Source organism: Bombina bombina, chromosome 2, assembly GCF_027579735.1.
Source record: "Bombina bombina isolate aBomBom1 chromosome 2, aBomBom1.pri, whole genome shotgun sequence".
NCBI classification, from domain to species: Eukaryota; Metazoa; Chordata; class Amphibia; order Anura; family Bombinatoridae; genus Bombina; species Bombina bombina.
Window position 1 is genome coordinate 1,269,541,139 of NC_069500.1, and position 13,697 is coordinate 1,269,554,835.

Here is a 13,697-nt window from a genome sequence, read left to right on the forward strand (position 1 = left end):
GAACAAGTATTTTCCTTGGTGTCAGACATGTTAAACAGGCTAGTAATGTAACAAGCAAGCTTGGAAAACACTTTAAAGGGACAGTCTACACCAGAATTTTTATTGTTTTAAAATATAGATAATCCCTTTAATACCCATATCCCAGTTTTGCATAACTAACACAGTTATAATAATATACTTTTAACCTCTGTGATTATCTTGTATCTAAGCCTCTGCAAACTGCCCCTTTTTTCAGTTCTTTTGACAGACTTGCAGTCTAGCCAATCAGTGCCTGCTCCCAGATAACTTCTCGTGCACGAGCACAGTGTTATCTATATGAAATACGTGAACTAACACCCTCTAGTGGTGAAAAACTGTTAAAATGCAATCTGAAAGAGGTGGGCTTCAAGGTCTAAGAAATTAGCATATGAACCTCCTAGGTTAAGCTTTCAACTAAGAATACCAAGAGCACAAAGCAAAATTGGTGATAAAAGTAAATTGGAAAATTGTTTAAAATGACATGCTCTATCTGAATCATGAAAGTTTATTTTGGCCTAGACAGTCCCTTTAATCAAAGTAAATAACACTTTAAACAAAAACGGTACTGTGCCTTTAAGAGAAAAAAAGCTGCACAAACTCTGCAAAACAGTGTAAAAAAGCAGTAAACACAACGAAATTTTTACAGTAGCATCATAAAGCCTTAGTAACTTTGCACCACTATGCAAATAAACAATTAACCCCTTAATGTAAAAACCGGATTGAAAAAACTTCAAAACCGGTAAAATAACGTTCAGCACCTTGCCACAGCTCTGCTGTGGCGCCTACCTGCCCTTTAGGAACGATTTGTGGGGGAAAAAACCTCTTTACAGCCCTCAAATACAGCAGGAATCTCTGGAGAAGTAGCTGGATGCTTCTGAAGTAAATAAACTGTGCAACTGAAAATAGGCCCCTCCCAACTCACTCGAAGTTATGGGGCCTAAAAAACACCACAGAGTGTTTCTTAAACTAGCCATGTGGGTTAATAACCCTTAAACAAGCCACAAAGACCTGTTAAAGTCCCTCAAAAAAACGTTTTATTTGTAATTAAACCAAAACGTTTTTTCCTATTAGTGTCACCAGTAACTATGAGACCTTTATGCAAGCTTGGATTCCTCTTTTACTGAATACAGCTTATCTTTCCCTCATGGGGATATTGCCAGCCTTTTCTAGAAATAACACAGTCTGTCTAGAAAAAAATAAACTGAACATACCTTAATGCAGTTTAGCCTGCAAACTGTTCCCCCAACTGAAGTTTTCCTGTACTCTTCAGCCCTTGTGAGAACAGCAGTGGATCTTAGTTACAAAATGCTAAGATCATCATCCTCCTTGCAGAAATCTTCATCCCTTTTCTGCCAGAGAGTAAATAGTACACACTGGTACCATTTAAAATAACAAACTTTTGCTTGAGAAAATAAAAACTAACATTTTTGTCACCACACTCACTTTATCCTTCCTAGCAGTTAAGCAGGCAGAGAGAATGACTGGGGGGTGGAGCTAAGGGAGGAGCTATATGGACAGCTCTGCTGTGGGTGCTCTCTCTGCCACTTCCTGTAGGGAAGGAGAATATCCCATAAGTATGGATGAATCCGTGGACTCGATACATCTTACAAGAGAAATGAAAAGATCTTACCGGAATCCATGCCGTGGAACAGGAACACGGCCCTTCAAGTGTGATGAATTAGTAGCAGCGCCACTGCCATGGACTTGAGAGAAGACAGCAGGTAGCGAAGCGAAGTTCGGCAACGCCAAGTGCTGAAAAGGAGCTGTGAATACGAGTCGGGATGGTGTCGCAGGGGAAGCTCCCACTGCATCTCCGGACTCTCACTTTTGCCCAGGCCCTCACACGAGAGACCGACCGGACTACTTAAAACTCCTGTCTCATGTCGAAGGGTAGCACCCTCCATAGGAGAGAAAATAGAAAAATAAATTAAATAAATTGAATTAAACTATAATAAAAATCTTCTTACACTTCTCTGCCAACCTCCTGGGATGAAAGGCAAAGAATGACTAGGGGCGGTGGGAGGAGTATTTAAGCCTTTGGCTGGTGGGTCTTTGCCTCCTTCTGGTGGCCAGGTTCTTATTTTATAAGTAATGAATGTGGCTGTGGACTCTTTCCCATTAGGAAGAAAATATTCACTAGCAAAAGCATCAAAAAGCTGCTAAGAAAGACTATTTAACAAAATGGAAGAAGCAGCAGCCACACCAGCAATAGAAACTGCTAGCCTAAAACCTGCTTGCTGAAAAGCCCTCTTATGAAAGGATTCTAATGTTCTTGGCTCTTTAAAAGAAAAACTATCTTCCAAATGGATAGTAAAACTATGGCCCCATCAACTTTAGGAATAGATTCCCAAAGTTTAATATTTGTATACGGTAAAGGATACACCTGGATTACCTGTTTTATCCCAATCACCAGCAATCTCAGAGACCACATCAGGAATAGGAACACTTCAGGAGGTTTAACTAAAGATTTATAAAAAAAAAAGTCAAACCTATTTACAAACATATTCAGCTACCTTAGGATTTTTAACCTCTAAAGTAAGCAAAATATCATCTAAAAGTGAAAGTTCAACCTTAAATAAAAAAGCAGATGACACATTCATGATCGTAGAAAGATCCCTGATCATCAGGGAAAACCTCTCCTTCCGAGGAGTTCATGACCAGAAACATTAACCTCAGCAGGTTTAGGGCTAGAAGAAGGTAAATTATGGACTGACCTTTTACTCTAACTTGAAGGAGGCATAGCTGCCAACATTCTCTAGAGTAAATCTGAAGGACTCACCTGTAAAGCACAAACAGAAGAAGCAGTAATACCTTTAGAAGCAAGAGCAGCACTAAAATGGTCTGAATGAATTAAAACATTTAAACATGTGTTACCTTTATTTCTGGTGATGCAGAATAAACTGATAAGGTAACTTTAGGTTAACTTGCAGACATAGAACTTTTGCACATGCTTGGAGGAGGCATAGCTGCAACAACTACAGAGCACATACACCTTTAAATTCTTTAAAAGAAAATATGAAGCATTCCCTTGTATTGAAGAAACACAGGTAGGTCAGATTTCTTTAGAGGCAAGAGCCGCATTAGAATGCCTAATGTGATCAAATCAGGAATTGCAAAGCTGAACTCATAACAATCCTGCAAAATAGAAAATAAAATAGTTATCAGTGGCTCTACCCTCTAAAGCTGATAGCTTGATAGCCACTGTTCAAGAGTTTTATAAACCACTTTTAGGACTAGATTACGAGTGGAGCGCAAATTAGCGATCCCACTTTAGCGATAATATTGATAGATGGAAGCTTTTTGCCCTTGTCATATTATGAGGAAAGTAAAAAGATACTTAAGCTAACCCGATCACGTTTATTCAGGTGCGCTTAACCCTAAATGAATAATAAATATTACACATTCCAATGTTCTTCAAATAGAATAATGTTATATTTATTGTTAAATATCTCTATATACTGTATATCTGATGTTTTTTTGTTAAAAAAATGTACATCGTTATACATATTGATAATATATAGGTATAGTTATATACATATATATATATATATATACACAGTATATATATATATATATATATATATATATATATATATATATATATATATATATATAAATATATATGAATATCTATTAAAATATACTTAGAACATATTCCCCTATGTGAGGAACATTGGAATGTGAACTATTTACACTACATAAACATTTAAACACATTATTAAATATTCATAGCACTATCTGCCTCACAGCCTGCTTGAATGCAGGACAATTTCCCCAATTTGCCCAAGCAGAATAAACAGTAATGAAATGAATATTGCGGTGTGCTATACCGTCGATTCCAAATCTTATTTAAAAGCGGAGGGAGTGAATACGACAGGAGCGCACCTAAGGCTAGGGGCTCCTGTCACGGGCAAGAAAGAGTTAAATGAGAGTTGGTGTTGTAGAGAGAGGGGGAGGAAGCAGCCTAGGAGATAGGAGCCTAGGGTGGGGTTAGAGTAGGGAACAATAGAAGGTAGTTTAAGAGAGAGGAAGCACTGAAGGGGGAGGGGGCAGGTACTATAAGAAGGAGGAACAGGAAGTAAAGGGCATTAACATTTTTTTCTGTTTTGCAGGAGGACGTGTTTTGCAATTTGGAGAATGTCTGTTAGGAATCGCAAGATACCGAAGAAGTACCTGAATGGGGATGATACGCTGTGGAAGACCAGGGTGATCCAAGCCCAAAGAAGACTGGAGAGATTGGAAAAGGAGAAAAAAAGAGACGGACAGGCCGAGAGCAGGACAGGAGCAGCGGCAGTCGCATTCGGATGGGCTGGTGGAGCAGGTGATACCAGATAATGCGGTTAGAATCATTAAGGTATGTGCTGGGGTGGATCGCAGGGAAGCGGAGCAGGAGAACGTGGAGGTAAGAAGCTTTGGTGATCCCGTTAGCGACGCACCACTGTTTTCAGACTCTGATGCGAGCCTAGACATCCCTGCGGTGTTCAGGAAGGAGGCTAGCCCATCACCCCCACCCATGCCCCCGGCCCAGGTCCCCAAGCTTAGCGGGCGGCGTAGCATAGCAAACAGGGACGCAGGCAATAGTAGGGGGCCCCCAACCACCCCCCGGGCCCAGGTCCCCAAGCCTAGTGTGCGGCGTAGTGTAAAGAGCAGGGAAGCAGGCAGCGATAAGAGGCCTATAGCAGCTGGGCAGTGAGAGAGGCAAACGGGGGTTGGGCGTGGCAGCGCAGGTAATCCCGCGAGAGTTGGGCGGCCATATTGGAGTCATGGGGACAGTGAGCGGGCGGGGTCCGGTGAGCGTAGGCCGCAAGCTGTAAGTCCGGCTAACACGGGAGGGAGGGTGCTGATATACGGGAGACCGCAGCTGGGGGAGAGAGACAGGAATCAGGCGCGGGAAGCGCGCGGCATGGCGAGAGGGCAGCTAGTGAGTGATAACGGGGAAAACGGAGCGCATATAGAGGAAGGAGGCATAGTCCGCAATGATCAGGAGGAGGTTGATAGGTACGGGGGTGACCAGAATAAAGAGATTAGGTGTCGGAGCCCCGGCGGGCCTTACACTGGGGATATCACAGGAAGGCAATATGAGGACAGGACAGAGAGAGAGGAATTAAGGGAGAGGGCAGAAGGCGACAGGTGTAGAGACACAGGGCGTAGGAACAAGTCAGTGAGTGAGGAGGAGGGGGAACAGAGGTGGGTGGATGTGTATGACAGAGGCCAGTGCAACCAGAGGCCACAAAAAAGGTACAGGACAGAAGAGATGATAAGGGGTAGGCCCAGGACAATAAGGGATATGGAAGGAAATGTATACATTATGCAAGACGAGGGTCAGAGTACAAATGAGAGGGAAAGGGGGGTGAGGGGGGGGGGAGGAGAGAATCAGGGAATGTGGCAGGGAATCAGGAGCAGGATCAAATGAGGGGGAAAGGGGGGTGGGGGGGGAGGAGAGATTCAGAGAATGGAGCAGGGAACCAAGAGAAGGATCAAGGGAAGATGGAGCATGCACACATAATAACACTAATTTGAATGCATTTCAGTGGGAATCGGATCGGGCACAACAAGGTGCACAGCGGAAAGAAGTGGAAAGGAGGGAGACCCCAGGAGAGCAAACTGGAGAGGAGAGGGGATCGGAAAAGGTGTGGACAAAGAGGGCGAAAGGAATGCTCAGCCGAAGCAAGGTAAAATAATGTATTGCTTAGATAAGGGGTCAGACAGTACATCGGAGTGGGACTCTGACGATGAAAAAGTGCAGGGCGTGGGTAATAGGAGAATTTTAAAATTTGTAAAGAAAATATACGCGAAGCAGGGCAAAAAAGGGGGGAGCGAAGCCCAGGTAGGCGAGGGCGATAGCGAAGAAGAATTTAATGCTGATGATGAGGTGACAGGGACGAAACTTATGCCATTAACAACACATTTAAAGGCGAAGGTAGTATTAAAAGCGTAAAAAGGAAAGTACATAGATGGGTTCAAAATTACAAGGGAAGCAGTGGCGTTAAAAGCGAGAAGTGAGGATGGGAAGGGTAAGAAATTGAAACAGTCATTCCCAGAGTGGGTAAAAGGGATGGTGATATATGCAGAATGTTTTTTATCCGAAAATCCGGGAAAGGTAAAGGGGATGTTGAGATACATATACTTGATAGCAGAATGCTACACAACTTACGGGGGTTTCGAGTGGAAAGATTATGATGGGTAGTTCAGAAGGGGGAACCTGCAGCTGGGGGAAAAAGGGAGGAAAGAGTTTGGGATAAAAATATTAGACATGTGGACGCGCTTAATAAAACCAGCGGATAGCGCTGTACAGAGGCCACTAGCAGTAGCATCAGTTAGGATGGGAAAAACAGAAGGAAAAGAATGTTGGGCCTATAACGAGAAGAGATGTGACAGGGGTAATGGATGTAAATTCAGACATTAATGCAGGTATTGTGGGGGGTTCCATGCGGGGGTGGACTGTAGAAAAAGCGGGGGAGGGAATAACAAGCAGTTTTTTCGTGGCTCAGGGGGAAGCGCTGGTGGCGGAGCAATGGGCAATGGCCAGAACCCCGTTGAGGGTAGATTGGTTGATAAAGGAATTGGCAAACTATGACAATAGAGACGATAGGGCAATGCTAGAAGAAGGGTTAACAGAGGGATTTGTAGTACCAATAAGAAACGAGGTTTGTGGGGCGGAAAAATTTAAAAACTTAAAATCTGCAACAGAGTACCCGGCGGTACTGCAGGAAAAATTGGACAAAGAAATAAAATTGGGAAGGATGGCGGGACCATTTAAAGAAATACCAATACAGGGGCTAGTTGTATCACCTTTAGGAGTAGTACCTAAAAAAGAAAAAGGTAAATTTCGTATGATACAACATTTATCATACCCTAGAGGGAAGTCTGTAAACAATGCAATCGACAAGGCAGACACGTCAGTACAGTATCAGTCATTTAGTTCAGCGGTAAGGATGGTGAGGGAAGCAGGGAGGGGCGCGCTGATGGCGAAGGTAGACATAGAGTCCGCTTTTAGGCTGTTACCATTAAATCCGCGCAGTTTCAGGCTAATGGGGTGCAGATTTAACAAGAATTTCTATGTAGACAAATGTTTGCCGATGGTTTGGTTGGTATCATGCTCCATATTTGAGAAATTCAGCAAATTTTTGCACTGGTTGTTAATGTCGAGAACAGGTTCAGATAGAATCGTACATTATCTGGACGATTTTATGGTGGTAGGCACAGCAAGGGACGGCGCATGCGCAAAACTGAAGGATTCGTTAATTAACATGCTAGGCGAGTTAGGAGTCCCATAAGCAGCGGGGAAAACAGAAGGGCCCAGTCAGAGATTGTCATTCCTAGGCATAATGATAGATACAGCAAGGGAGCAATGCGAGCTGCCTGAGGATAAGATAGAGAAGGCGAGACAATTGATAAAAGAAATGCTGGGGCGGAAGAAAGTAACATTAAGGGCAATGCAGAAGCTGCTGGGAGTACTTAATTTTGCGTGCAGGGTTATACCAGTAGGGAGAATCTTTAAGAGGAGATTAGAGTTGGGAACAGCAGGGGTTAAGAAACCCGAGCACATGATCAGAGTGACAGGAGAGATGAAGGAGGATAAGAAAATCTGGGATACATTTCTAACAGACTTTAATGGGATCAGAATATGGCCGAAAGCGATAGCAGCAAACGAATTAGAACTTTACACAGACGCGGCAGGGGGAGCAGGTTTCGGTGCATACCTACAGGGCAGATGGTGCGCGGGCAAGTGGCCGATAGGCTGGGAAAGGGGCGGTTGGGTGAAGAACATAGCGTTACTAGAATTATTTCCCATTGTGGTGGCAATAGAGCTGTGGGGTAATTTGCTAGCAGACAAAGTATTACGTTTTGGTCGGACAATCAGGGAATAGTGGACGCAGTTAATAACCTTTCGGCAACATCAATGCCAGTAATAAAGTATTTACGATACCTAGTGCTGAAATGCCTGCAGAAAAACATCTGTTTTAAAGCAAAACACATCCCAGGATATAAAAATGTTATAGCTGACGCCCTATCTAGATTTAATTGGGAAGTGTTTAGGAGGGCGGTGCCCGCAGCTAGAATGGAAGGTGAATGCTGCCCCATCTTTCTTTGGCAGATTGGGAGCGCATAGAAGGTATAAAGAAATTGGTGGAAAAATCTTTGGCCTCAAGAACTTGGAGGGTATACGACACCTATTGGAAGCAGTGGTCATAGTTTAAGGGTGACGTGATAGGGGGGGAGCGGAGTAGGTTCTTGGAATGGCTCTGGTCTTTTAAGATGAAGGGCATGAAAAAAGGTCAGGTAGCCATAGCAGTAGCAGGGGTATCTTTCTTTGCAAAGCTAAGAGGCGAGGAGGACATAACAAGGGCGTTTATAGTCAGGAAAGTTCTAAAGGCATGGCAGGCGGGCGAGATCATAAAGGCAGATGACAGGGAGCCAATCACGGAGGATAGGCTAGAGAGAATGGTGGCGGTATTGGGGGAGGTGTGCAGGGGCAAGGATGAGGCCAATTTGTTCAAGGCGGCATTCGTTATGGCATTCTGGGGTGCATTTAGGATAGGAGAGCTAGTAGCAACCAGTAAAACGGATGAAGAAAATGGGATAGGAAAGGACGAGGTGAAGGCATACGAGGATCACATAATGGTGCTGATAAGAAAATCAAAAACAGACAGAGAAAGGAAAGGGGTCTGGGTGTCAATGAGGGAGACAGGGAGCAGCACATGCCCAGTGGCAGGGGTGAAGGAGATGCTAAGAGTAAAGCGTGTGGAGGGCAGACTATTCCTAAGGCACATGGACGGGTCCAATTTAACGAGGTATCAGTTTAAAAGGGTACTGGAAATGGTCGCAAGGAGGCTGGGGTGGGACCACCTGCGGTTCACACCGCATTCCTTCCGGATAGGGGCCGCAACTAGTGCGGTGGAGAAAGGGTGTTCTGAGGAGAAGATAAAAAATTTAGGAAGATGGAAGTCATGGGCCTTTAGATCATACATTAGAGTAAAAGGGGAATGAACGTTTAGAGGGGGGAGGGGAGCAGGTTCCAGTCTTCATTTGTCATGTGTTGTGAAGTCATGATGATTGTGCAAAAAAATGGATATCATGAATATGAACCGTGAATATTTGTTTCTCATTACAGGCAGAGCATTACGTGTTTGGGTGGTGGGCCACTCGTATGTGCATTGGGCTTGTGTAAGGGCAATGGCGACAGGCTTAGGGGAACATTTAGGTTTTACGCATGCGAAGGCAGGGATAAGGTGGCTAGGGAAGCGGGGTATGCGCTGGAACGAGTTAGTCGCGACCATACAACAGGCAAGAAGAAGGTGGGGGGCCCCTGATGCGCTGATAATACACTTGGGTGGCAACGATATAGGTGCAATTCCGTTAAAGGAATTGGAAGACAGCATAAAGGAAGTAATTAGTTGGTTAAAGGTTGCCTGGCCACAGGTGCGAGTTATATGGTCCAATATAATATCTAGGATACACTGGCGCAACACTGAGACGCAAAGGGCAGCGTACATGTCGCGCAGGCGAGTTAACCAGGTCGCAGCAAAAATAGTAAGAGAGATGGGGGGCCGGGTGCTGGAGCATCCGTTGATCGCAGCTAAAAGAGAGGAGCTGTTCCGGGCCAACGGAGTACACCTAAATGAGGTTGGGAATGATCAGTTTCTGGAGGACATAAGGACGATGGTAGAGGAACTGGCTAAGGTGAGGAAAGGTCACTAGGTTGGTTGGCGGAAAAGGGAGCCTTTTGGTGGCGGTGAAAACGGGTCTGTCACGTGGGCGGGGCATCGAGGATGCGGAAGGATCCCGCTGCACACTCGGCTTGGGGCCGTGATCCGGTGGTCTAGCTACTGGGCAGATTGTGCAGCGGGTTCTCTCGGGCAATTCCTCGGGCCTCGCCACGGGGGGGTGTTTTGTGGTCATCCCCCCCGGAAACGTGGACCCATGTTCAATTAAAATGCTTGAGCATTACGTTGATTTGTGGTGTTGAAATTGCAGGAATTTGATTTATGGCTCTCTAGGCCGATTTTGGTTACAATGCAAAATCTGTATAAATAAAAGTGACTTTTCCATTTTTTATTGGCAAACAAGTGTTGTGTGTTTATTTCAGGTATCATGGGAAACAAGGAGGGGGGAAGGGGAATTGCATAGGATATTGGTAAAGGTGTTTGGTTTCAACTAAAGTAGAATGGACCATCTAAGCCTTATTTAGGCTACATATGATGATCCACAACCTAATAATAGTCCCCTAATGCTCCGGTATAGGGCCTCACCACCTCCTGATGACCAGAAGAAATGTCGCCTGCTAGCGAGAACGATAAATTAGCTGCTTCCTACTCTGGCAGTGTAGAGCCAGAGGAAGAGGCAGGGAGCGCATGCAGCCTTCTCGTGTGACAGGAAACAAGATTAACTCTTTTACTTCCACAGTAAACTCAGGCGCGCCACTTCCCGCTTCTAAGAGATCACCACCGTTTCCTAGCGCACCGGAGTGTAAGCACACGTGACCTGAGCGCTGAGGAACTGGAGGAACTATTTACACTACATAAACAGTTAAACACATTATTAAATATTAATAGCGCTATCTGCCTCACAGCCTGCTTGAATGCAGGACAATTTCCCCAATTTGCCCAAGCAGAATAAACAGTAATGAAATTAATATCGCGGTGTGCTATACCGCCGATTCCAAGACTTATTTAGGCTACATATGATAATCCACAACCTAATAATAGTCCCCTAATGCTCCGGTATAGGGCCTCACCACCTCCTGATGACCAGAAGAAATGTCGCCTGCTAGCGAGAACGATAAATTAGCCGCTTCCTACTCTGGCAGTGTAGAGCCAGAGGAAGAGGCAGGGAGCGCATGCAGCCTTCTCGTGTGGCAGGAAACAAGATTAACTCTTTTACTTCCACAGTAAACTCAGGCGCGCCACTTCCCCGCTTCTAAGAGATCACCACCGTTTCCTAGCGCACCGGAGTGTAAGCACACGTGACCGGAGCGCTGAGGAACTGGAGGAGATAAGAAAATTTAGAGCAGGATTTACTTAAGGGATAAACCCCCAACAAACGAGCCTCAATGTGAAAAAGACTCAGAGAACAGTGAGAGGAACCCGAGTAGTGCCCCTGACTAAATAAAGCGTCCCAAGTACTGATACAAGCACTAGCTGTGAAGCTGACAGGCATTCCTCCAGGGCATGTGTAATAGGCATATTACTTACTAAGCACTGAGCACATACTAACCCCTGCACTGAGCACATACTAACCAATATATCTTCAGTCACCTTCTATTCCTGAGAGACACAGAGACACATTTCAGTACCTTGATGTCCTGTCCTGTAATTGACAGTGTAGGACTTGACCAAGAAAGTACATACACCTGGCCAGAACAGGGGGAGGCTCAGGGACTTCCCAGCGACACCCTTGCCCTGCTTTAGTGCAAATCTCCATAGGAATGCTATAAAGCCCCAGCCATACTTTCCTATATCCCTCTCTTCCAGGAACTATCCATTGAGGGAAAAAGATAATAAATAATTCTAATTATTGAACACCTCTATATTTGCCCACTCCTTGATAAGGCAAAGAACTACTGGCAATAAAGTGGAAGTAGGAGGGATACTTAAAGTTTGGGGGGGGGGTCCCTGTGAGACCTGTGGAAGGCTTGTGACTAACTCCTCACTGGGATTAATTGTTTCACTACCCAATATTCCAATCTCCTGTTTGTCCCAGGTGGTAGCTTTCTAAGGGGAAATGGGCCTCAAACTGGTCTGAGGACCCCTCTTGTAACATTAAAGCACTAGTAATCCATGTAACAGCAATTTGACAAATCATAGCATAGTTTGATAATGTCATTGGCTGTGCTGTGTAAGAGGAACTAATAATCAATCCAATCTGTCTGCAGGACAGGAACAGAGCTGATCTGGAGTCTGAGATGGGGGCTTTACCTAGGAGGATATGGAGTTTTAAGGGTCTGCGCTTCCGTTGCTGTCCCCTATTAAAGGGCTCATCTTCACATGTGAGTGCTACATGAGGATGAACAAGATAAAGGATAACTACATATTTTTTTTTGTGTGGTATATATGATCATTATGTTGCTGTGAGCTATTTTTTGCACTCTTTTAGTCATGCAGCTTTAGAACTGAAGCCTAGAAGGAATCAGTTACTGGAAGAACAAAACGTTTCTTTGGCATCTTCAAAGTCAAACCCTAAAGGTACGGAAAAACAAATAAGTGGGGTGGGGCCAAAGTTGGTTGACATTCAATCCCTCCATGTAATAATTATATATTTATGTATATTGGCTATTATAGCTGTTAAGAAAAAAATAAAAAATAAAACTTTTCTTTTTTAACTTTTACCAGTTTTTTTTCATTCAGTCACTGCAAGAATTATATGAAACATTACTGAACACAGTTCAATGTAAAACTAATTCTACGCATTGATGACTTGCTAAATCAGCTCAGGTTGTTATTGATTTGTAAAATAACATTTGTTATATTGTCTTTACACCTACAGATATTTTACAAATGCTTGTATGGAACTTTCCATTTACAAAATACATTGACATTTTTTATCAAGCATAAAAGTAGTTTTGAATAATAAATAATTATTTGAAAACTAAACTCTTACAATAAACATATCAGTTTAGATTTAGCTCTGACATCAACATGTGTTTTGCAATACATTTATATTCTCCCTTCTAATGAATTTGTTGCTGGAAGGGATACAATTTGTTATAGTGTTATTCCTTTTGTATGCCAGCAGAGGAGGCTATAACCCAACATACCATTTGGAGGATAAACCACAGCAAATTCTTCTAAACCAAGCTTTCCTGAAACAAACACACAAAGTTATTTTACAAGTTTAAACAAATTAATGTAGCGCAATATATCCTTACAATGTAATAAAGTAAATTATAGTCAGTAAACTGAGTGAAAAACTCTCCATTAATTTAATTTATTAGTATGAACAAGATGAATAAGATCTGTAACCAATGTATTCCTAACCACAGTGTTTCTAGAGCAGATAGAGTAGCTAAGGAAGGATGCTATAAATAATTTTACATTGTCTGTAAGGATTCCCCTATGCATTTAGATGCATAGCAAGGTTAATTACACTTCTTACCAATAATGCATCCAAAGCTGTTTTAAACAGCATTGCATATGTAAAAATCTTAAATTCTGCTTACCTCATAATTTTCTTTTTTTCTGAACAGGGAGAGTCCACAGCTGCATTCATTACTTTTGGGAAATACAGAACCTGGCCACCAGGAGGAGGCAAAGACACCCCACCCAAAGGCTTAAATACCTCCCCCACTTCCCTCATCCCCCAGTCATTCTGCCAAGGGAACAAGGAACAGTAGGAGAAATATCAGGGTGAAAAAAGGTGCCAGAAGAACGAAGAAAAAAGAATTTAAGGCCGTCCACAGAAAAAAAAGGGCGGGAGCTGTGGACTCTCTCAGTTCAGAAGAAAAGATAATGATCAGGTAAGCATAATTTAAGTTTTTCTTCTGTAAACGGAAAACAGCTCCATTCATTACTTTTGGGAAAACAATACCCAAGCTTATAGAGGACACTGAATGCAAACGGGCGGGAACAAAAATGTGGCCCAATCTGAGGGCACCACAGCCTGACACAACCCGGATACCCGATAAAAAACTACTTCAGCAGAAGCAGGAAGAACAAAAATATGGAAAGGGGACAAGGTAA

At 43.5% G+C, this 13,697-nt stretch overlaps 1 protein-coding gene across 1 annotated transcript in view; it reads right to left on the bottom strand.

Annotated features, from left to right (window-relative positions):
- TBC1D19 (TBC1 domain family member 19) overlaps positions 1–13,697 on the bottom strand; it is an 885,000-nt gene that overhangs the window by 139,325 nt on the left and 731,978 nt on the right. Inside the window, exon 15 of the mRNA XM_053704075.1 lies at positions 12,776–12,820. Coding sequence (XP_053560050.1) covers positions 12,776–12,820 — 45 coding nt within the window. The remainder of the gene's footprint in view (positions 1–12,775; positions 12,821–13,697) is intronic.